The sequence below is a fragment of the Pterocles gutturalis genome, unplaced genomic scaffold (assembly GCF_000699245.1).
Source record: "Pterocles gutturalis isolate BGI_N339 unplaced genomic scaffold, ASM69924v1 scaffold45434, whole genome shotgun sequence".
NCBI classification, from domain to species: domain Eukaryota; kingdom Metazoa; phylum Chordata; class Aves; order Pterocliformes; family Pteroclidae; genus Pterocles; species Pterocles gutturalis.
Window position 1 is genome coordinate 3534 of NW_010137561.1, and position 25401 is coordinate 28934.

Sequence of the window (25401 nt, forward strand, 5' to 3'; positions counted from 1 at the left end):
TGGGTGTGGAGGGCGGGGTGGGGGGTGGCCATACGACCGCCCCGTGCCATGCACGGCAGAAGGCCTTTTTAATAAATTTGTTTCTAAATAAAAAGTTGTAAAATTAGAAGGATATTATATAGATGCCACAGGAAGACTCTAAAAAAGGCATGACAGCAGTATTCCCCGTAAGAATTTAAAAGGGCACATGCAGATGTGTTACTCCATTACTTCAAACTGCCAGAAGTTTTTATAGACCAAATTTTCTAGACCAGCTTCACAGTCTGATCTCTCAGATTCTCACCAAGTCTGGTTCTTGAGGAGCAGGTTGGGTTCAGTGACTGTCTCTAATTGAAAACATTCCAGTTTTGGTGCAAGAACAGAATCACTCGCATTCATTCCTCATTTTCCAAGTGGTAATTTTCTGCTCTGGCATGTTCACAGTAAATGTGAAATAATCTGTATCAGCATAAACCTGAACGGAACAGGAGTGAGTGACCTATCTTATGGTTGTGCCAAGGTGGTAAGTTTGTGTGCAGGTGGTTATGGTAGACCAGCTGATGTCACCGGTTGCCTTAAAGTGACTTGTTTAGGTGCTGAAGGCTTAAGTGAAGACAAGGCTCCTCCTGATGTCTGCAACAGCTCAGAGTGAACTTGACTCCAGGAATAACAATTTAACAAGCTTCCTCAGACCGAAACACCTCTTGCAAGCTAAGAGAAAAAACTGGCAAGGGCAATGTAATACTGCCATAACTGCTACATCATCTATGTGCTTATCTTCTGCAAATATAATCCACTGCCCTTACTAACACTATGATAGCTAAATTAATATTACAAATTCTTAATCCCTGTGTGGTCTTTATTAAGCAGTTGGTAGTTTGAGCATCTATAAAGAAGCCACCTCCTTTGAACAAAGCAAAGGAAATACTTTACCAGATAATAGTTCTTTGGGTATTGATTTAGATATAATTCGAAGCTCTAGAAGAGGAGTGAAGACTCCCTCAATCATCCCAAACATAGAAGAAAGGCCCAAACTGAACAACATTATGAAAAACAGGATGGCCCAGGCCTGGGAGCCTGGCATTAGAATGATGGATTGAGTGAAAATGATGAAAGCCAAGCCAGTTCCCGATACACTCTGCAGAATACACAAACAGATAAAAATATGCATTATAATGGCATAAGTGTAGTTTCTTATGCATACAGAATTATAACACACTTCTGTCCCTCCCTGGAATCAGGGTGCTGGTCAGGCTGTGGGGCTGTGTGGCAGCCAGCAGTTGAGAAAATGGGCAGCCGAGAGTGTTTGCGGGGATTTTAATTTTACGGGGTCTATCAGAGATGTGTAATCAATCGTAGAGCATAATTTTAGCTTGCACAGAGAGATGGCTCCAGAGTAAAGCAGATCTGAGAGTTGTAACTGAAATAGCAATTGGTTTGCTAATACCATCTTAAATATGTTTTTTAAAAAAATCTATTATGTAATAGCTGCTGGAAAGAAAAATATGTAAATAAGGATATGATTGCTACTCTTGCAGCAGTAGAGTTGATCAACTGTTGATCACAAAAACCCCCATAATTACCAGGGCAGAAAAGGCTAATAGGGAAAAACCCAATTTCAGCCACATTTCTTGGAATTCAGTCAAATTCAGTCATTGAATTAGAGTTAATGTTGCTCTAATTGGGAAGTAAAATATGTCAAACTGGAAATCAGAAATGGGTGCCATGAGAGGAAGCCAGAAAAAAAACTGACTGGTGTCAGGGCTGGAATGTTGTCCTTGGACTTCTCCATGGTGTGAGTGAAATAGCCTATTTCACCATCAGTGTGTGTTAAGGCTATTGTGCAGTAGCACACTCTGCCTCTAGCAAATGTGTCCACCCTTTTGTCTTAAGATTTTATTTTTTTTTCTCAAGCTCCTTTCTTTCTTCTGTTCTCCAACCATGGCCCTATTCTTTTCTCATTAGGTGTCACGGACTTCTAACAAGGACTACAAATGAGTGTGTAGTAAATGAGAGTTACAGGACCGGATGGGATCACTGGAGCAAGTGGAATGAGGTTGGAGAAGCAAACAGAGAAGAAACATTGTGTTTAGTGGTAGGGGAAGTGTTTTAGGAGGGTTGGAAAGGCAGAGGATCATGATGTATTTTGGCAGGGGAAGGAGAGTTGTAGGAAAAAAAAATATTGGTGAGATCCTGTGCAGAGAGGAGGAAAAAATAAAAGGGAGAAGACAAGATGGAACAGAAAGATGGGGAAAGGAAGATAAAAGAGAAAACAGTGATAAGATACCTTCCTGGTGGTCATATACATGATTGAAGGCAAACAGTGAACATTTTTTTGATACTTTCCTAAATATGGATTTAGGAAACTGCCATTCAGCATCCTTTTTCTATAATATTTCAGCTAGATGTGTTTCCTCTGTTGTGCTTGTTCCTGTAAACCAAATTAGGACTGAATCTAGTGTCCATGATAGGCTCTGGGTAGGAGCACCTTTGAAGATCAGTTTTGTGATAATAATGTGTGATTTTGCATGCTGTACCAGACAGCTTTGTGTTCAGGCTGTCCTACAGCAGTGTTATTTCAGATTGTGAAAAATTGTTTTGTTTCATGATTATGTAACATATATTCATTACAAGTAAAGTACAAGTACTTATAAGAAAAAGGGACATACCAGTCCTTCTACATATCTTGTTTAAGGGTTACTTTGTTGAAAGTAATTGTGGTACCTGATCAAGAAATTCTTGAAGGTCACAGCTTTTCAGTTTGAGTCCAGCAATTTTTTCTGGATATGATGAATTTAGGAAACTAATCCAGGCTGTATAGTTCTGTCGCAGAATGATTTCTTCTGGAAGATCAAATTCATTGATGATACTGATAATATTCCTGCCAGAGAAGCCAACACATCATTAGTTTAAATGTTTGCAGATGATGCAGCTGAAACTGCTATGCCATGTATTCAGATGTTAATAGAAAGTTGTGTTTAATTTCTGTGCTGTTATTTACAATATAAAGGAAAATATTAAATGAGGACTTATCTATAAAATAGTTAGGAGAAAATATTCAGACTATTTAATGTCTTCTCTTTCAGATACAAAGTATCTGAGTACTTTATGCAAATGCAGTCTCTGAAACATTTCTATTTTTTATTTTATCAGCTCTCCAGACCACTTCCACCATTTGCGTGTAACAACTTTGTGAATCTGGTGGAGTAGGAAAAGGTGTAGATGTTTTAACTACTTCTCATGCTAGTCTGAGATTGAGATGTGATCCTTGATGCACTACTTTCAATGGATTGTTTTATAATTTGTCTTGCTTCTCACAAGCACTACCCCTGATCATTCTTGTCTCAGTGCCGTAATACTGTCTATTTTTATATTAGACTTCTCCATACAGATGCTTTTCCTTTTTAGTGAAAATAAGTTCTCTAAATGCATGTTTTTCAAGTAGCACATTATCTATTTAGGCATTGACACCACAGTATAACACTGGAAATACAAGTTGCTCACCTGTCCAAGCAGTCCCAGTAGCCTGTGGTTGCTTTAAACCCCAAAACAGAAAAGACCGGGATGGAAGCGTAGAGAGATGTCACACTGTTCACAACTGCTACTGTCACAGCATCCTTTTCACAGTCATTTCTAGAATAGCATTCAAAAAAGTGAAGTGACTAAAAGAAGGCAATATTTTATCTGTGGTTCTCTCAGGTATTTCTGCAAAAAATTTAATTTTTTAGATTTTTTTTTTTTTTGCCTTCCTGTTACAAAATCTATTTGGCCTTTTAGAAAGACAGCAGCTGTTAATATCCTTTAGAAGAATTAAGATCCTTTATAAATCTCCTAAGGAAAGGGTTTTGAAAATTTTAGAGAATTGCACAAAATGCAAGAATTTAGCCAATTTGTAAAGGTTGTAGTTCTACTTACTTTGGTGGGTTGTAGCTTGAGAATGCAATAAGCCCTCCAAAAGCCAAAGAGAGAGAGAAGAAAATCTGGGTAGCTGCATCAAGCCATACACGGGGATTTTTCAAAGTGTTCAGCTGAAATAATTGGAATAAATGCATATATTAGGCTTAAATTTAAATTTCTTTTTCTCTCCTAGTTCTCATAGCCCATCTTTCCCTTCTGAAATTGTGAGTTTTGTTGCCATCTAAATACACTGAAAATGGAAATTAGTACAAAACATGTTAGTAAAGCAGGTGTTTCTGAAGACATAATTTGGTCTATTTAAATGTTTGTAGTAATTATAGAATCTGTTTCATTGTACCCCTCTTCTGTCTGATGACAAAAATGTGTTTCTAATTTAGGCACACAATAGAGACAGTACAATTACATTTTGTCTCTATTTCTTTTTGTTAATCTACATACTGGGTAACTTACAATTTAAGAATATTGTCTTCCTAAAACTGTATAAGCAAATACTAAAACTTCATTGGTTAAAGACAAAAAGTGATTCCATAGGTTTCCAAATTTGCTTAAAAAGCCCAAGCAGATGAGAAGAGGACATTCATTTAAAAACTATCTTAGATTCAAAGTACTGTGAAAGCAGTAATAAAAGATAAAAGGGCAACATAGGAAAAATAAGGAAAAATGATAAATTGACACAGTGAAATTTGAATTTTGATGTACAGGTGACCTGATAGAAGAAGCTGAATTAAAAAGTCATTGATTGTTGGATTACAGAAAATAATATGGGATTTTAAATAGCAGCACTAAGAAGGAATCATGCAATTAAAATCAGTCTAAAAGAAAAAGATAAAATATAAGTAATGTGCAAAATGTAAATGTGCTCAATAAATGTTAGTTTTCTGCAGAAAGTAAGAAGTGGCATATTATATTCACACCAGACCAGGTGAATTTCTGGTCCGTTATCAAGTAGGGGGAATAGAAACCAGTATTAGTTAAGAAGGAGTGTTTTAAAAACCAGCTGGCCCAAAAGTAATAACCAGAGCTGTAGAGTATTTCACTTAGGTTTACATCAGGCTGAGTCAAATCTGCATCCCAGTCACACAGGTGAATTGTGTGTTTTCTGTGGTGTGTCTGTGTGCTGTGCTATTGATCCTGGTACCCGACTAGAAACATTTGTAGGAATGATCCTGCTGGGAGCATTTGTAGGAGTGAGAGGTAAGTATGCTAAAAGACCCTTAATAGCATTTTGGGTTTCTCTGAAGCTGGCCTGAGCTTGAAGAGCAAGAATAATGGGTTCACCTCAGTGTATATGGATGCAGTGAGTGTCATTGCTGCAGATGCTTTCTCCGCAATTATGCCAGTGCTTTGGCCACTCAGAACGGCTGTCATGTTTTGTACAACATAGTACAGCAGGCAGATATGTGTGAGCATTACTGGCTGAAATGTAATGGTCATTCAGCATTCACATTGCTACATAGCCTTCACAGCTTGATTAAGTGCTGACAAGTCAGTACTGATAGATGACGGTTTTAGTTTGGCGCTAGATTCAATGTATTTATTGACTCCAAAAGGTACTAATCAGCCCCCAGACTTGAAGAAATAGTGGACAGGCAAGCATGCCGTGGCAATGTCAGTATCTGGTCTTAAGCAAATCATTATGAATGTAAATGTTATTTTATGTTTTCAGTAATACGACATACAGATGTCATAAGTGTGTCTTCAGGAGAAAAAATGTGCTGAAGCTAGAAACATGCGGATGAGGATATACAACCAGAATGTTAGTGAATGAATACGGGAATAATGAGGAAAGGAAGCATAATTGCTTCCCTCTGGGTGGTGAGATGTTTGGATATTTCAACACATGACACACAGACAGAAACTTTCTGAAAACAGAATTTTAAAAATACTGGAATCCCTGTGATGGGTGATTGTGGTGTGAAAACAGCTATTGCTTTTCTCATAAGCAAGTGGCTGACAAGTAATACTGCACTTAAAGACAGCAGTTTGTTGAGGTAATGCTTTTGTTCTCCTCAATACCAGAAACAATACGGACAGACCAGGTACCTTGAAAGGAGTTTTAAGTGTCCATTCACAGTAATTTATCAGGTGTAAAACTAAACTGCAAAATAGAGGAAAAAAAATTACAAATCGCCTCTGTGATAGAGGATCTGGTGCCTGTGCTGCCTTTTTCTTTCTCTTGGCTATTCTCACTGCTCCTTAAATAGCTGCAGAGCTCTGGGTTGCAGGCATCAGTAGCCCAACCAAGTTCCTGGAATCGTTCATTGACAGAGAACCCCCAAATATTTACAGTTTCTGAAGCTCTTTTAGATGTGAAAGAGACGGGAGAAGGAGGCATTTGTGCTCTTGAGATGACACAGATGTCCATAGAAGCTGAACCATGTAGAGACTATTGCGATGCTTGATGGCATCTCTTCTCTGCTGCCTATGATTTTTTTTTTCCAAGAACCTTTCCAAAAGTTTCTATTCCAGCTTCCATGTTGCTTCATCTTTGTACAACATCTGCTTTCCCCTCAAGTGCAACTCAACTTCAGTATCTTTTTTGTTTTCTTGACAGCTTCGCTTCCCAGATAGCCAGGGATTTAGAAAGGGTGAGTAAATCGTCAGGCTTCTCCATGTCTGAAAGTCAATGAAAAGAGGTATTCATTATTTGTTCTAGAATTTAAGATGTGAAAGTGTGTCAGATAGCAAAAAGCCAACTATGTATTTCTGCATGAAAATGAAACCACAGACTACCATATTTAAAATCCATGTGCATGCAGTTATTATTTGTGGTGTTTGTTAATGAGAACTAAAATAGAAACTTGGAAAGTGAATAAACTTAAACAATAGTGGTTTGGGAAAAAAAATTAAATTCAATTGGGTGATTATGATGTTAAAACTGGCTAAGATGTGACTTTAGCACTAGGTATTACTTCCTTTCACGGATTTTCAAAAACAATTATGAGGTGTAACAGTTACCAGAAAATGGATGTGGCAGCTATTACAGAGAAACTACAATTTCTGCTGCACTGCAAAGTTGGAAAAAGTTGGAAAAGATTGCCTCCAATGAGTGGAGAATGTCAAGAAGATTGATTTTTTTTTTTATTTTTTATTTTTTAAAGCAAGCTGAAACAGGCAGTAGGTGAGCTAATTCTTACTTTATTTTGGTAAAACTTTACAAGCTTCCTGCAAAAAGACAGGAAAAGAAAAAGAAAACAACATACACTTAAGGAATAGGCTTTACTGTTTTGTAACCTAATGTCATCTGGGTGGGCCAGGTAAATCTTTACCAAAAAATCCCCACAAACCAACAGCTCCCCTGTACAACTCATTTTGGGACATCCTCTGTGGAGAAGTGTAACAAGAAAAATGCATGTATTTACTAACGGCAGTGGTGGGAATAGTTCCTCTTTAAACAGGCTAACAGAAAAGGCAATCCTGGTACTGCAGCTGTGGGCTAAGGAGAAGAGAGAAAGGAAGCATTGCAGTTGTATGCTTACTGTCTTTTTGAAGTCCTTGAAATGCCAAAATCCTCCATAGCAGCTGGTTAGTTAACAAAGTTAGTTTAACAAAGCCATCTCTCTGTCTTGCACTCTGACTTTCTATGCAATAGAACACCCACAGCAGATATCACTTACCAGGCTGTTGCATCAGCTTCTCCATGTTTGTAGGTCAGAACATAGTTTCATCACCAAAACCATCTTCAGATGACTCTTCAAGGATGTCCCCAGGATCAGGTTCCTCAAACCAGCTAAATCATTAACTGTGGGTTGATTGCAGCCGGATTTTCATTCTGACTCTGGCACCAGTCTACAAAACCATCCGGCTCTTCTTTTACGATGATCCACTCCCCCTCAGCACTGCAATACCTCCAGGCTTTATGAACACACACAAATCTATTTTTTTTCATTAAGTTCACTGTGCAATGATCGTAAGTCCTGGAGATGCCTGAGCCTTTCCAGAGAAACCCGACAGCTGGGCTGAGACCAATTGACAATAGGCCAAGCCCTGTTCTGTTTGTGTGGTCTAATCGGCTTTCTTCATTAAGACATTGCACCAAGCATTTATTGTCCTGTCTGGGCCCTACAAAAATGCAGGTGCATATCCTGATCTCCTATAAAGACCACAGTTGTCCTTTTTGACCTCTGACAGTGTTCAGATGGGGGCCCATGCCACTGGGCTTGCAGGGGGAGGGGTAAAAGAGGTGTATCATCTGAGCTTTCTCTTGCTGTTGTCCCTTTCCAGGCTGGCATTTAATTTATCTCCAGGCTTCTTGGCGTATGTTTTCCTTAATGCCCGTTCCTGTTGCAGGAAGGGAAAGGGAAATGCCCAGCGCAGCTGTGGCGGGAAGCACTGCTGTGGCTGCGGAGGCAGAGGATGCTCTGAGACCATCTGTCAGTGGGTGCTGCTTTTCCTTCTCTACACTCACTGCTTTATGGAGCTTTTTAGCACAAAGACAAAGCTGCCAGGAGCCTGTGGTTGATAGCAACCACCTGGTAGGACAATTTGACTTTGCATTTGGGAAGGCAGGTAAGGACGGTGTAAAGAGGTCCATTTGAAATGGCCAGCATATGGAGGGATCTGGGACTCCTGTCCCTTTGAGAAGATAAGAAAAAATGGGAGAGGGGTATTCTCCAGCAGTTCTGTCTTTTAGGGATAGCTACAGGGGGGAAAGCTTCAGCTACAGAGAAAGAGGAGTAGGAGAAAATTACTTTCAACCTTTAAAAAAAAAAATCACTTTGCAGTGTAATTCCTCAGTCATTTTCCTTGTGAATTCTTAAAATATTAAAGTTGTGTAAATTCTGTAGCGTTGCCTGGGAAATCTCATCTTTATCATGTGTAAAAGAGAGATTATTCTGTTCATGAAGCGTGTCAGTTTCACTTACACCTTCAAGACCAAGGCACCTAAAACATACACTCAATTTTCCAATATTTTCTGCTGTGATTATTACTGAGCTGTTAAATACTTTGCTGCTTTTTGTTAAAGTATATTAAAATACTAAATCACTTAATTTCAGAAAAAAGAGCTTGGCTGAGCTCTTGGATAGGTAGCTAGATCACAAGTTGCTGGAAAATTACTATACGGTATAAGATCTGAGAGGGAGAATAAAGAGAAGCAGTATTTCTGACTATAGCAGCAATACTTACATTAGGGGTGAAGAGGTAAGCCAGACCGTCAGTGGCTCCTGGTAGAGTGAGACCATGAATAAGGAATATAGTTAGGACCAGGTAAGGAAATATTGCTGTTACATAAATTGCCTAAAGTAAGAAAATAAAAGACAGTTAGTGACAATAATATCAATAAATCCAATTTAAGCTATTACAGCATACAATCTTAATATTAGGTAAGATGGCTACAGATGAACATTGCCATCTTTAAAAGAAGCAGAATGCGCTTTTGCAGAACATACTTGTGACAAAATTGCTCTTAAAACTGTGTGAGGAGAGACTGGTAGGGCAGAAGCATTTGCAGTGAAAAAGGAGAGAAGTGTCATTTTGGGCCACCTGTATTGCTGTTGTCACATTGTTGGACAAGGAGCACACTGAAATGGTGCTAGTGTGGCAAATGGGGAAGGCTTTCCTTGGTGGTGAAATTCAGTATCTAGAGAGCAAGATCCAAAGTGTGGAATAACGCACTTCTCTATCCTTCCCGTACCTTTCCTGTGGTTTCAATTCCTCGGATGGTGCAGAGATAGACAATTGCCCAGCAAGCTGCTAAGCACAAAATGAGCCACCACTGTAACGTGCCACTCTCAGTGACATCGGGTGTTATGTTCAAAGTTTTCCTGTACCAAAAATAATTTACTGCAGTACTTTCATAACATTCTTCATTGAGCCCTGGAAAAAAATGTGGCAAGCATAAGAATAAATTTTAAAATTGGTAATACTTTTCCCACTTAGTGTATGGTTAGAAAGCAATACTTTATACTAATAGAGAGTGGCAGGACAGTCTCTTGTGGGCTGACAAATTAAATACAGAGATGGACTGAACTGGCCTTTCAGCACTGTCTGTAACTTGCAGCAAGACAAACTCTGTCTTGACAGGCTTAGGCTGAGAGACTTACACGAGACCTTCACCAGAACATCAGTAGCATTTCTACAGGTGATAACTTTCCAAGTAGAAAAGGTGGCATACTCAGTACAAGGTGAAATCTAAACTGTAATTGCAGTGGAGACTGCAGCAGGCACTGCCCAGCCAGGCTCTGCGCCTGGAGAAGAGGGAACCAGGAACACGACATACACCACGACCCATCCTGACCCCTCTGCCTATGTGCAACCTACATGCCTGAAGAGGACGTTGACAGAGGTTCTTCAGGAAACCCACTGACCTGCTGTCTTTAGCTGGAAAGCTGAGTTCCCTGGGTGCTGCAGGTCCTGCCTGTGCTCCTAGCCCGAATCAGGTGTGTCCTAGGAGCACGAGGCAGCCCTGAGCATTTCCAGGAGCTGGGGTGACATGGCGTGGAGCCAACAGAGGCACCCCTGGTAGCAATCCCTGTAACCACGAGGTCCAGCACACACCCAGGCTGGGGGAGCTCTTTCTCCTTTTCCTGCCTGGTGAGACCTGAATGCATCCCTTCCTCTGCCTAGGAGAGCACACTAATTTTCTTGCAGCGTTGCCTGCTGAAGCTCCTGTTTTGCACACGATCTCATTCAAGTTTAGCATAACTTTTTTTTCTCCTCCTTCCCTGACTTCAAGCCCCGTCAGCTTTGGCTATTGGCTCCTGCTTGGATAACCTAACGCACCGAGCAGAGTAGCTCACGCAGGGCAGTACGGCTGGTAGCCCTGGCTGGAGAAAGGACAGATCCTTCCACTTGCAAGGGGAAGGATGAGTCAGTCATCCTGTCATCACCCTACAAAGGGAAAGGGCATGTCTGCAGGCAGCAGAATGATAAAATGCTGCGTTTCAGCAACATCCTGATGCTGCATTTACTTGTAGTATGTCTGAGGTGGCTGAATGAGGTAAGTGGCTACAGAAGACCTCCCTTATTCTCCTGTTTAAACTCCAGAGCTGGGCATAATGGTATATTTTAAGAAGATGATCCTGAGGGTACAAGAAACAGCTCCTTCCTCCATTTTGAATTTTTTCCTGTTGTATGAAATGCCAGCCTGTTCAATCAAGCTCTCAAACTACCCCATTTCTCCCTTTTCTTATGACCTTTCACTCGCTTCTGAAATAGCCACCATTCACAATAAAACTCTGAAAACAAATGAATCAACAACATGGCAATTAGGCCACTAAGCAGAGCTCAGGGATCCTCCAAGTTCCTTGCCCCGTGGCCACAGCGGTGAAGCACACTGCAGTGCTCCCAGGCAGCTGACTCCCTGATCTTGATGGTGAATTGAATTTGGTTTGCTTTTTGACCTTTTTTTTTAGGGACCCTCTTGTTATGCACGAGATGTTTATTCAACTATTTTCAACTAGAGGGAAGAAGCAAAGTATATCGCTCTTCCATCCTTGCTGTGCAGCCCTCCAGCCTCAGGAAGAGAGCAGCTGTGGGTCCTTCTGCTGTGGTTTGGGAGAAAGGACTGACTGAGGAGCCCAGCTCTGGGAGAGGTTTGTGGAGCGCTGCCCCTGCAGCAGGTGAGGACCCCCTGCCACCTCACCCTGGGTTGCAGAGCTATCAGCCCTAGCTGGGTTAAAGAGAACAGGAAGATCTTTTAAAGGAACAAAATAAACCCTGACAGAAGATATCGTAAAATTGTTATTTCTAATGTAAAAAAGGTAATATTGATAAATCAACATTTTGCTCTTACTCTTCTGTAAAATAGAGACATAACAGGACTGCCAAGTAGTAAAAATGGACTGGAAAATGCAGATTACATTAGAAATTATATACAAATGGTAAATTTGGAGGAGATTCCTGGTTTCTAAGTCTTGAAATATTACAGAAATTCTAGCAAACAAAGAGTTAGGTCATCTACCTCTGAAAAGTAAGAAAAGAGATCTGAATAAGTACTTGCAGAATCTTGACCTCAACTCTGGGCTAAATTCTGGGAAGAGATGGCCTACATGGTAAAAGGCTGATGGACAGGAGTAATCATGATTGTGGTCATTGTGGCTTTATGAAACTTTTCAAACAAAACTTGCTGTGGAGAGATTGCAAGGTGGAGAATAAAATAACTTACAGGTACGTGATATACTGATTTAGCCACGTGACTTTCCAGTTACACATTTACACTTGAAATTGTGATTGCCACTGGGATGTCATTACAGCTGAAGCTGGTGATCCTCTTTCAGTATATGAGGACACTTGTGTACTCAGACTTGCTGGTGTCCTTTCCTCAGGTCTGAATTAAAAGAATCGGATGTGCACCCGAACATACACTGACCAGTGCAGTCCCATTTACCTCTGAATATGCAGTCTCTGGCTGTTCAGTGAAAGTCTGTGGGTTGCAGCAGTGTGTATGTGTAACGAGATATGTAGTGAAAAGCTTTGCAGCTCTTGTCCCTGTAGTCCCGGCTTAAGTACATGAGCCTGAAATAATGCCATTTTAGTCTACGTTCAGCTAAGCCTGGTGGATGGGAACAGCTGCTACTGGACTCAGGAAGCAGTGAGAGAGCATTGCAATCATGATGAAGAAGTGCAGGGTCTTCCCATCGTGCCACTGGCATTGAAAAATCTGTCCTTAAAGGATTTCTTCAATGTTTTCTAAAAGATGCTTGGGGTTGGGGTTTGTAAAGAGTTGGGGTTGTTCAGCCTGGAGAAGAGAAGGCTCTGGGGGACGTTATAGCAGCCTTCCAGTACCTGAAGGGGGCCTACAGGAGAGAAGGGGAGGGACTTTTTACAAGGGCATGTAGCGACAGGACGGGGGGTAAGGGATCTAAATTGGAAGAGGGCAGATTTAGACTAGATCTTAGGAGGAAATTCTTTACTGTGAGGGTGGTGAGACACTGGAACAGGTTGCCCAGGGAAGCTGTGGATGCCCCATCCCTGGAGGTGTTCAAGGCCAGGCTGGATGAGGCTTTGAGCAACCTGGGCTAGTGGAGGGTGTCCCTGCCCATAGCAGGCAGGTTGGAACAAGATGATCTCTAAAGTCCTTTTCAACCCATTCTATGATTAACTAAGAATGCAATTTTTTGTATATCAAACTAGTTGATTCAAAATTTGATCTCCAAAGTAGGTTTGGAAAACATTTGTTTAGCTCACTAGTTGGGACATCTGTATCCTGAGAAATTAAAAAATTCTGTTTCTTAAAGCCCAAATTATTTTCTCCACTTCTGTAACAACAATGGGGGATGTCTGATTGTCTTCCTACTCTAGAATACTCCTTAGAAATAACTAAGATCTCCAAAAGAAAGTTGACTTCTGCTATGTTTTCTTTTTTCTTAGCCTCTTACTCAGATTATGTTTCTTACTCTGCCCTGGAACTTCTTGTCTCTCATGCTCTGAACAAAAAAGAAAGTGGAAAAATAATTTTAAAGAACTGAGAGCAGTCTTCCTTATCCTGCTTAGGTACACTGTCTGTCTTTAGTGTTACGAAAGATTTTTTAATTGTTAGTAGGAATTTGGTCTGAGCCTCAAAGATTCCCTCTTTCTCTGCTACCTCAAAAGTGTTTTGCTTATTTAGTTGCTCCTCCTTTTTTTTAAATGCTGTTATTTTGTTTTCAGTTTTGAAATTAAGCAAAAGGGGTCACAGACTTTCTGGCTTTTGTTGGTCCTGTGAGGATGATGAATTTGAGCAAGCTATCATTACTCTCGTAGCTTTTTGACAGGAAAACAAAACCAGGTCTTGTGCACAACTCAGGGCAATCAAGTGTGGCTTCTCATCTCAAGGGTTTCTTGGTTATCTGCTCTAGGAAGCTGTCTTGTTGGGTGTGTAAAAGTAGCCTCAGCAACCTTCAGGCTGAAATTAAAGTTCTACAGTAGGGCTGCGTTTTCTGCTTTGAAAACTCAGCTGATCTTTCTCATCACATCATGGAAAATAAGCTGAAAAATTTCTTTAAGAGCTCGTTATGAGTCATAAACAATGCGTCACCACCTAATGAAAACCTGAAAGTCTAATTTAAAGCAGTTACTGAAAGATGTAGTCATAAATTTGGTTCTTAATTATGCTAACAGTCTCACATGTCTCGATACAGTTTCTGATAACAGATGTGTGCCTTGATAAAGGATTATTTCCCCATAGTCAGAAAGCAGAGGATACTCTTTCAGATTTATATCATTGCACAAGCATAAAAAATAAACAAAAGTTCCCTTTTCCCCCGCTAGCCCCCAGACTCTGATGTTTGTGATCTTCCTTTTGTGAGCAGTGACACTTGAAGTGGTAGTTACCTGTTCTGTTTTCATTTAGTGGACAAACACTCCAAGGAAGAGGTTCCTGGAATGAGTTTATGAAATACCACATCACCCAGGTTAAAATCGTGTTGTAGTATAAGCTTATCAGAAGCGACACCATCCACGAACCAATCCCTGCAGAAAGCACAAGATCTCAACTTAGAAAAGCTTTGGAAAAAATTGTCAATCACAGCACTTGCTCTTAGAAGCTCACATTTCCTAATTTTTCAAGATTTTCTGTTTCCCCCAAGAGATTTTCACATGAAAGATGGGCATTCGTGTCCTCAGCAGGCAAACACTGGTGCACAGTCTCCCAGCTACCCTGCCCTGCTCCGAGGAGGCTGACGCTTACTACTCACTTAGAACACTGGGGTTGAAATCTTTGCTCTAGAATGTAATACACTGTTTTCTACAAAACAGGACAGCTTTAATAGCAGAGACCAAAAGAGACTGAAGTTTAACAGCATGCTATATCTGCATGAGGGCACTCTTTTGTCCCAAATCATGCACATATGCCCTAAACTGATAACTGTTTTGTTCCTACAATAAGGAAAGAATAGCAACACCACGGATTCTGCTTGCTTGCATTTTTGCAAAGGGAGGAGGGACATGCCTAATTGTAGGAGATGGGTTTAGCAGGAACCACCACCCTGCTGCCTGGTGTTTCTTCCTTATTGCCCTCACCCTTAGATAATTCTTCTTACCCACCCCTTTTCCTCCCACACACCCTGACAGGCACCACTGTCGCTGCCAATCCCATTTTCAGGCACCTGCTTAAAGCAGGGGGGATGATCCAGCAGTGCTGGCGGGAGCCTCCCAGGGTTTCTCCTTGTCCTGGCAGGCAGGAGGTTGCTGTCTCAAAACCAACAGACCCAATGGTTCAGCTCTCTTAACAGTGGCTGCTCCCATTCACTTTTTGTAGCCTAATAATGTGTGCAGGACACAAGGTATGTTTTTTCAGTGTATATTAAATTAAATAATTTTTTTTAAAATTGCCAGTACAGCACTGCATGCCAGTCTGATGCATGCTGCCCTATGGATTGTCCCTTGTTCCCAGCCACGTTAATAATCTCCCTTCAGCAGCCCCACTGTGCCCTCCTCTCCCTTAGAGGAATTTTCCCAGGTCTTTTAGGCTATTTAGGAGGTTCCAGGCTCCTGTTCCTGATTTCCTGTCTTTCTTCCCCCTCCTCGCCCCGGGGCTGTGAAGGAGGAGCACCAAGGGGAGGCAACTCTTGCGTAAGCTCCAAGGTATGGTAAGAACGGAGCAGTGTTCACTAGCAGAGCTCATGTTCGTTATGCTTCTCCCAGCAAACTTATGAAGTTTGTATTTAAGGCTCCTGTGTGCCTGGAATAACACCTGGAGGGAGTGATATGGAATCATAGAATGGTTTGGGTTGGAAGGGGCCTTTAACAGTCATCTAGTTCCCTGAGACACATACCAATTCCTCCAAGGTAAGGAGAGATGGTGTTCCAGGCACCGATGCTGCCTTTCCTCAGGCACTGTCCTAGGGCCAGTTCGAGATGCAACAGTGGGATTCCTTCGAAGAGAAGAGCGATGAAGTATGGGATAAAACCTAAAAATATAATAAAGTGCAATTGAGACTTGATTATCTGCATCTCACTGAAATTACTGTTTGATAATTTGTCTGTTTTACAACCCTAACAAAGTCCTTGTAGGATGTATTGAGAGAGGGAGCATCCTTGGGGATACCTGCCAAGTAACATCTGTTACTGGTAGTTTTGCTGGTGAAGATGTAGGAGAAAGGACTGGGATGCTTCATGCTGCAGGATGCTTCCACTCAGGTGCTGCTACAGCCCATTATAAATAGCCTCACTATTTCCTTAATTTCCCTTTCTTTTAAACATCTTCTTTTCTCCTCCTGCTCATAAAGCACAAGGGTTTGGCTCTCCTCTATACCCTCTCTTTTCCCTTCTGTGCATCACCTCGTTTCCCTCCCTAAAGTTCTCAGGTGTGTGCTCCTCTGTCCTGCCTGGCAAAGCAGGATTTTGCACTGGAGACCCCAAGAGAGCAGGTTACTTTATTGCATGAAGTTCTGCTCAAAGCACAGAGCCTCTGGCTAATGAAAAACTGAAAGCAAGACTGAAGTTGTCAGTGAAACACAGGAGCAATGAAAACTGATTTCCTCCTGGTTTGTATCCTCTACGTCTTCCCTCTTTTCTCATAGCGGCTCCCTTGGGCCAGAGGCAGCGCGTCCCGTTGGCTGCCTGCAGGCCAGAATCCATCCTTCTGGCAGCCTGGCTGGTTCCTGCAAAATGGTGTGTAACGCTTCATCTCCCCCACCTCCCCTCAGAAGGGACGCTGGTTTGGGTCTCCCTCCTTTCTACAGATACTGATTTTCATGAGGCCAGGAGAAGTTTCATCAGTATATTTAAAGCACCTGCCCAAATGTCCGATGAAATTAAGATAGTCTAATAGATTGAAGTTTATTGGCATGGCCAACCACCACTGTAACCACAAAGCCTCTTTTCTTTGGGGAAACAAAGACAGAAGTCCTGCCTCAGGCCCCTCCCATTCCTTCTACCGACTCACACTGACTCTGTGCTTCTCACCGTTTTGTTGGTAAACCCATGCCTTGTTATACCACTTCAGCTTTGCCTCCAAATCTTGTATCTGAGTCTGCCTAGCTCTGCTCTTCCAGCTCTGCAAACCTTCTCCCCTCCCTCCAGGCTGGCAGGGAGAGCAGCTTTGCCATCGCCATCTCAGAGAGCAGATCAGAGCAGCTCGGCTTTCTGACCCATCTTTGGCCCCAAGAGGGAGGTCAGGGAGCGCATGAGGATTTCTGGTCTCTTCCTGGAATGGCTCCAGTGTTTTGCAATCACTGACTACTTAGAAAAAAATGCGCAGATATATCTAATCATTTAGGCTAGGTATTGCAATAACTTTGCTACCTATTGCTAGGTGCTGTAATAACTACATAAAACACCCAGAGAAGGTGTGTTGTTTAATATTTTAGCCCTTTACCAAGAAATACATGGGAACAAAAGCTGGCAAAACTCTTCTCAGTGAAGGACTGTTCTTAATTTTTCAAAGGTAGAAATAAATGTCTCTCCTTATGGTCTGAGTTCTTAAGATGTTTTTAATGGCTAAGAAGCAGATTTGAAAAAGGAGTCTCACGGTTAATTCCCAGCATGTTAAGTCCTCAGTCTGGATCCTCAGTACCCCTGCTCAATAGTGCCCTTGGTTGGAGGAAGATCTAAAGTAGCTTTTGTAAACCCTCCCTAAGAGAGAGATTTACAGAGGGAGTTAAGAACCACAATAGTTTGTTTATTTTTAAGTTTTACCACCTGATTAAATCTCACCTGGAGCCACTTACAAAGCTCCCATGTGACTACTAAGCAATTTGCAGATCCCTTCTGCAAGAACCCAGTAACCTCTCACTGTGCTCAGTCCTGTGCTCTCCTTCAAGTCTGCTGCACTATCCCCCCCTGCAGCACCCCTGAGGGTGCCCACCCAGCCCTCCAGATGGCTGGATGCCTTGGGCTGCCTCCTAGGAAGAGCAGAATATTCACGCGAGTGACCAGACCACCACATTGCGGAGTATCCTGCTCGTTTGCACGGCTGCCCGGCCATGCACCAGCTCCGGGCGGCAGCTCTTTCCCGGCAATCCGGGCGACGCTGAGCCCTTGCTAGCAGAGTGCTCCGTAAGGGACCTATCTCCTGTATCATATCTCCCTTGAAATAACCGTGTAATAATTAGTGCAAACTGCCCTCTGTTATCTCTCTCCTTTTCCGTTTGCTAGTTGAACCACTGACAGCAGAGCATGTTTAGATATTCTGCTGATAAAAGCCTGTTTACTTTGTGCTGATTTGTACATATCTCCAGTCATATTTACAGCATGGCAAAACATAATGTTACACCTGGAAAGAAAATACTGGTTTTCCATGAGAACAACATAAAAAGTATTCTATCTGCAAATATGAAAATATGGCAGAAGATCGGGCTAAGAAGAAATAGTTAACGGAGATGATCTTTCTTGAGCCTAATTCAAATAAATGGCTTGTAGTGTAAAAATATGTTTTCAGTTATTCATTCCTTTGCTTTACAGTATTTTTAGACAAAAAGGAAATAGGAAAAGCATAGACAGTCTGCTCAAGCACTTGAAGCTTACTCTTTTCCACAATAAAATCCCCCACCCATAGAAAGAAAAAAAATTCTGGAAAGATATCAGATACCTATTAGTGAGTAGGAACCCCCTAGCACTATGTAGTGTTTAATAGATAGGGGAGGATGTGGAGAAGGCAGAATTTAAATACTTTAACAAAAAAAAAAAAAAATGCCATGAGAAACCTAACTGTGGAAAAAGCAAGAAGAAAATCCAAGAAGCAGAATGAAGAAGTGAGTTGCTACCTAACACAAAACATGTATTACAACACAGAGCATTCAAACATGGACACAGCAAAACCCTGTCAGCACCTGTATGACATGTAGCACAGGTACAGCAGAAAGCAGGTTTGGCTTCCATGAGGCCTGGGAAAAGGAAAGCTTAGCAGAGACAATAGTAAAGTGCCAGTAAGCAAATTATTCTATATCTGGATATTCTAGGTATATTTATATCTAGGTATTCCAGATTTAGATGCTCCACAGTGAAAAGAAATTAAATGACGTACATAAGAAGCGAACCCAGGGGGGAACCTCTAAAAACAAAAGTTTAGCTTCAGTAACTTTTTTCCTCTCAAAAAATAAATAAAGAAAATTGTAGTGATCAAGCATTTGTAAATGCCTTAAAGGCCTAGAGAAATGCCCATAAAAATCAAAAGTATCACCAGGCCATGATTTAGTTGCATCCCTGAGTCATGACCTAGAAAAATTTTAGTTTACACCATTCCATCTGTCAGAAAGACATCAAAGATGCATAAAGTATCCATCCTGCAAGGAGATACATGCACTACTAAAAGAAGGTCAAGAAAAATAAAAGAAAAACTCCAAAATCTAACAAAGTTAAAAGTTGTTTTGGAAGGAGGTTCTGCACAAGGATACTGCAAAGTCAAGGAACAATCCCCGTTCACATGAGAAGGCACAGAAAGCCTGAAAAAACTTTGTCAAGTGAGGCTATCAACAACTATGAATACTGGACATTTTGGTAACCTTGTTTCATTAACAGTAGAGTCCCAAGTGACAAGGAGCACCAGCATGCAGCATGATCGGTATGTTGCTAACTCGGAAGAACCACTGGAGTAGAGATAACGCTATAGTCATGGCAGTAGAAAAGAAACACCTGGTGCACTCTAGATACACTGAGGGCTTTTAAAACCTGACCCCAGTAACATCTTGGACCCACATCAGCCTATTCACTTGACACTAAATCAATCAGGTGCTTTCAGCAAAAGTATTTTCAATGTCCTCAGTTGCAACATACAGGCAAATCAGGTCAGAAAAGCAACCGCTCAACCATATTCAGCCCTTGGCCTGCAAAATGACGCTTGAAGGGCACGGTCTTTGTTATATCACCTACACATGACAATGTGGAAGAAAAGTGCACGAACCACTAGGCAGCCTATTGATAGTTGCTCATGGCCACGTGGCTGCACTGGAGGGCAGAATGACCAAGAAGCTAATGAAGAAGCACAGCCTAAACCTGAATCACAGCAACCACCAAAGCAGAGTGAAATAGCAAAATAGGTTTTGTCACACCTTAGAAAGAGAGAGCATTAGACCCGATTAGTGGAAATGTAAAGTAGTGTGAAGTATCAGTCAGGTGGCCTCCTAATCAAGATGTACCAACACCAGCGGAAATTGATATGCTCAATGAGAAGCAGATAAGAAAACCCAATAGCTTTTCTTGATGTCAGGGTACCAATGAAGACTTCCTAAATGGTGGAGAAAAACTTATTGATCCATGTGCTCAGTGTTGCATCTTACAGGCACCTGCAGATCAGCTAGCATAAGAAAGACAAGTAACTCAAAATTATGATCTAAAGACAGAACAGCATTTGAAAGGTCAGAACATCAGTAACAGATTTCCTACAGATTAGAGATTTAGGAATGGAAAAAAATAATTATAATGAAGAATGAAGTTACCTAGAAAGTGTCAAAATAGTAATTCCAAAGGAAACGCATCTGTAGAGACTGAAAAATTTGGAAAGCATGTCTCAGTAAGATACAATGCAACAAGCAGTCAAAGAACCACTTCACTGGTTCTGTTGGTACACGGGAGAAATGGTGATGGGTGCATTCTTCCAAAAGAATGAGAACGTACTGGCAAGATACCTGTGATAATTTATGTTTTACTTACAGGAAATTGCAATAGGTGGTAAACACTTGTTCAGATACAAATATATTAGCTATTGAAAGGGGATTATCAGAGCTGTCCCCCTTTCTCCATGGGAGTTCAGCTAAGCAGCACAGTAGTCAGCACAGCAACGAATCATATCAAGACATCAGGTAGGGAAAAAAGCAGCAACTTGATCATATTCACCCCTCTCTCTGCAAAAAAATACTTCATGATCTTTGTTATGTCTTCTGCACATGCCTTAATCCAGATGAAAATGTGAGCTGCTGTAAAGGTCGTAGTTGTGCAGAATATTTGTGATGGCACTGACTTTGACTTATAGGTCACATTGCATATCTTACAGATTCTGAAACTTTGTAGGCAATTGAGTTTCCCATGTAAATTACTATATCTCGTTGAGCAACAATGAAGGAGCTAAAACCATGTCCAGAAAACCAAGGGGACAACAGCCATTTCAGACAAAGATGGGTAACACCCATAGATCAACTTTTAAAATAACCTTGGTAAACTTCCCTATGAAATATTCATGACTGGAAGATGCCAATTAGCAGTACCCACATGCAAGCATGCACCAATGGAGCTGTAAAAGGCAGACAAATACAACAAGTTACGGAACAATAGCCCCAAATGCCGTAGCTTCTCACCAAGGACTTGAGCAGGACATGGTAACAAGCCAGAAAATTAAGTTTGTTATTTGTCATAACATAATTCATTTTTCTGCCACAGAGTGAACTGAACTGTTCTGCTCTTCCCAACCTATTTTTTTTTTTTTTTTCCCCCGCAGTATCTTCCAGGCATGCCTGTTGTTCCTCTCAGATTTTATTTTCCTTCTGAGGCCACAGTGAGCCAGGCAACTGCATTTCGTACCAAGTTGTTGTTCAAATTCTAGCAAAAGGTCAGGTAGGGTCATGAAAGTCTGTAAATCATTGCCCCAGATGTAAACAGTTCTCCCTTTTTAGCAGGACTTCAGTGTTTATGTGTACTTATTTTCTTAGAAATAAATTGTATTTTATATTAAAGATATTTTTTAGTCATCCTGTAGGCTCAGGCACTATGCACATTTTTGATACTCATGGGTTAGGCAAGCATATATATACTAGTTTTAATCAAAAGTAAAACAGTACGTAAGTTCCAGCTAGAACTGGGTTGTTTTTACTTTAAGTACACTCAGATGACTGTATGTGTACATATATAGCTATACGACTTGTTTGAGTCTCAGTTTTAAGTGATAAACCATATACTGGGCCATTTAGAGACTTCTTTTCAATCTCAGTTGCCTGGGAACCTTTGCATTTGTCTCCACTTACTGTGGCAAACAACCTTCATATCCATTAGTCATGAAAAGTAAATAACTAACTCAACTCAGGCAATAAATCCAGATAATCAGTAACAACAGCAGGTGATAAATGTCAGCAAAACTGATATTGTATTAGATCCGAGTTACTGAGTAACACTGATGTGCAACAGAATAAGGTCCATAGGTCTGATGAGAACAGCTGATGTGAGACAAATACACACGCATTTATTTTTATCTGTTGTTTTTTAAAAGACCTAGAAATGAGGAAAAATGCATTACCTAACTCTTAAACACCTGCATATCACCTGAACCAGTTGTGAAACTGTGGTCTGTGCCCCGGAAGCCATTAATCTTTCAAGCAAATCTATCCCATTTCCGTACCAGGTTTTGCTGCACTTGTGGCTGTGGCTGCAGGCATGGAGCCACTGCACCCCTCAGGGCTCCTCATTAACCACGATGCTGCTGGTCCCTCCCATGGTCGCATCTTCAGATGCACACAAGCAGGATTTATGCCCAGTACCCCTGATAGTCTGAGTTCTTTGCTTTCAAAAATGCATCCCCAAATCACATCGCTACCTTAAATTAGCAGAAGAAAAATGTGAACACATTATACACTGGCATAAACCTAACAGCCAGCTGTGTCTTCTTGGTAGTCTTCATGACTCACTCAAATTCTTCCAGTGCCAGGTTTCTGGGATAAATTACTTACAAACCCCACAGCACTTTGTTACAGAGTCCATCCTGCTGTTGAGCTCTCTGACCCCTTTGTTAAAATCCAGTGACCAAACATTGGCCATACACCCATACATTGATCTTTATTCACCACTGTCTCTTGTGCTGCTGTTTGTAGTGATGCAAAGTAGCTATATGCTGTTTAAACTGATTTTTCATTGTCAAAATTACTACTCATGGAGAAAAGGAACAACTCAACCTTTGTCCCTGTAGTGTTTTCCTATTTGTAGTATCTTTAAACCTTCTCTAGACCCTGACATTTTTCCCAGCAGCTCCCGTGGGATATATCAGTGCTCAGAAAGTTGGATACACAAGCAAACAGACTTTTGAGCACTGTGTGGTCCACAAGACAGGTCACCATGGGTCTTGTTGCTCTTGGACTCACGCTTCTCCTGGACTGGTAGAGGTCTGTAGGGCAGGGATGCAGGGGACCCGGGAGGTGAGGGATGGAGGGGAGAGATCAAACCTCAGTAGGAGGCAAGTCTTGCTGATCTTCTGAAGTGAGGCTGGGATCTGAAGAGGTTGAAAAACAGCTGGCCACAGCTAGTCCCTTGCCTCCCAGCATGGAGAGGCAACTCTTGGTGCTTCATGGGAAGGTGTGAGAGCCTTTTTACAGTCAATAGAATAATATTTCATCTTAGTCCAATATAGAGATTTGCACAAAACCCTGAAGCACAAAGATCATGCAACCTTGTGCAGTTGGTGGCCCCAGAAGCAGCTCCATGTAATGAGGTGTGCGAAGGAGTGACATCTTGCCACGTCTGTGTTTCAAACCTTCCACTGAGCATTTTGTGCTAGTCGTTCATTACATTACAAAAATATTACATTAGGTTAGTTTTATTATGTTATTTGTTAATAGTGATTGTTTGTTCCCCTGCTCCAAGAGAGAAAGGCCACCTGAAATGCTGTAGGGTTTTTGTCTGACCTACAGCTCCTGCTCCAGAAGAACATCTTCCCTGCAGGCCCCATGCCATATCTGCTATGGGGATGTCCCTCAAAAGGTGTTTATCATGTCTCATTAACACATGTACCATTAACTGAAGTTACAGGCTTTTCCAACCATTCCCATGGGCAAATGCAGGGAAACAGGGTGCTTGCACCTATGGCTTTCTAACTACCCAGTTATCGCGCTCCTCTGAGAGAGTTTCACTGGATTTCACATAAAGGAAAATGTTAAATATCCTGGGAAGAATCTAACCTACTGCTTCTTCTCTTTTCTTATTTGAATTTGTGCGGTTGTACCTGCCAGCTGTTACATGTTCAACGTTAAAGAGCTCCTTGCCAGCAAAATAATTTCCATTTGTTTGTTTATAGACTATGATAAACGTACTCTTTCATTTTCAATTTCATGAGCAAAATAAATTGGATTCTTAAATCAGTCCTTTTCCCATAAGTTTTCCAGACCTTGAATAATTGTTGGGGCTTTTCTGCATTTTGTCTAATTTTTCAAGTTGACTTTGAAAGGTGGGCTCTCAGTAGAAGTCAGAAGTTCAGAAGTTGTCTTAACATTGGTAGCAATATCTGCCCTACTTCCTACTGCTCTGCTTGTGTATGCCAAGATTCTTTTTGTTCATACAGCCTGCTGTATCTTATTCACTCAGCTGCTTACCAGAGTCCCTAAGAGGCTACTTCTTTCTGAAACACCTCCTTCCATTAAAGACAGCATCCACTCTTGGTTCCTTGGTTGATTCAAATATGTGTAGTTCATCAAGTAATACAGATACTTTGGTAGAACAAGCTTGGATTTAATACTTTTTCTGTCATTGGACAGTTTCTCTAGGTTTGAAATTTCTGTTTCTCCAGTTAATTGAAAGATAATGTATAATATTGGGCTGAAACAATTTGCCATCTCACTCTGCTTCAGACAGCTTACCAGGGAAGATCTCAAAAGCTACTGTGAATGGTGAGTTATCAAGTACTCTTTTATGAACCATTTGTATTTACTAAATTGGCTGCTTCTAAAGCAATTATTTGTGGGAAGGGTGCCCAGGCTGAGGCAACTGTTCATGCCACCTGGCAGGCTGCTGTTGCTGTTCTATCAGCTGAGCATTTTAAACAGCCTCACAGATATCACGAAGTACCATTTAGGTTTGTGCAGGGGCAGTTCCAGATGAGGAGGTAGCTCCTACGAGAATCAGAGAAGCGAGAGGAACGACTTGCTCATCTTCCCAAAGGAAAGCGCAGCGACCATTTGTCTGGGGGCAGGTTCACGCAGGTCTCCCCAGGCTTTCTCACTTTTCCTTAAAGTAACAAGCTGCAGGTTCAGTTTCCTCCTCCCACTAGGACTGTAGCAGCAGCGTAAGAACTTTATCATCGGTATTGCTGAGAGTTAGCATCAGTCTAGGCTTATTTCCTAAACAAATGTGTAATTTTAAAATGAAATATTCTTCTATAGAAAAAGCTAACCTGACAGCTGCAAAGCATTTATGAGAATTAGATAGTTAAAAAGTGATGCAAATATATAACTTCCATGCCCATCATAAGTTAGTATAGTTAGAATTGTAGTTTAATATTTCAGTAAAATCCCATTTCAATCTTACCGCCTCCATGTATCTGACACAAGTATGGAAATCTCCACACGTTCCCCAGACCAACGGCAAATCCAATACAGCTTAAAATATACTGGAACTTATTGTCCCACTTGGGCCTGCCATCTTCTTTAGGGGTTTCAGGTGGCACTGATAAATCTTTTGACATTGTAATGAAATACCCTTGGCTCCTTAGCCCCTTTCCCTGTAAATGGGAAGATGCTTCAAAACCTGCCTCTCTTACAGGTTTTATATGGGGTGACTGAAGGATCCTGGAAAGAGAGGTGGAGCTTTCTTTTTATGTGATGCCAAGGAATGTGTCATTGCCAAAGCTGCAGTTTAAAGACAAAACCAGGAATTATTATTATATAGTTACCAGCCTTGACTTTTTTGCAGCTCCTTCTATAGTTAGAGAACTTGGGAATATGCTGTTAATGG

The 25401-nt window shown here is 41.2% G+C and overlaps 1 protein-coding gene across 1 annotated transcript in view; it reads right to left on the bottom strand.

Moving 5' to 3' along the window:
* Positions 1–25132, bottom strand: part of SLC6A18 (solute carrier family 6 (neutral amino acid transporter), member 18) — a gene marked incomplete at its 3' end in the record, with an annotated part of 28385 nt that extends 3253 nt beyond the window's left edge. The window contains exons 1-9 of the mRNA XM_010082643.1: positions 24976–25132; positions 15594–15728; positions 14152–14289; positions 9533–9714; positions 9025–9135; positions 3895–4007; positions 3484–3612; positions 2704–2860; positions 913–1117 (exon numbers count right to left, since the gene is read on the bottom strand). Coding sequence (XP_010080945.1) covers positions 913–1117; positions 2704–2860; positions 3484–3612; positions 3895–4007; positions 9025–9135; positions 9533–9714; positions 14152–14289; positions 15594–15728; positions 24976–25132 — 1327 coding nt within the window. The remainder of the gene's footprint in view (positions 1–912; positions 1118–2703; positions 2861–3483; positions 3613–3894; positions 4008–9024; positions 9136–9532; positions 9715–14151; positions 14290–15593; positions 15729–24975) is intronic.
* Between the last annotated feature and the right edge of the window lie 269 nt (positions 25133–25401).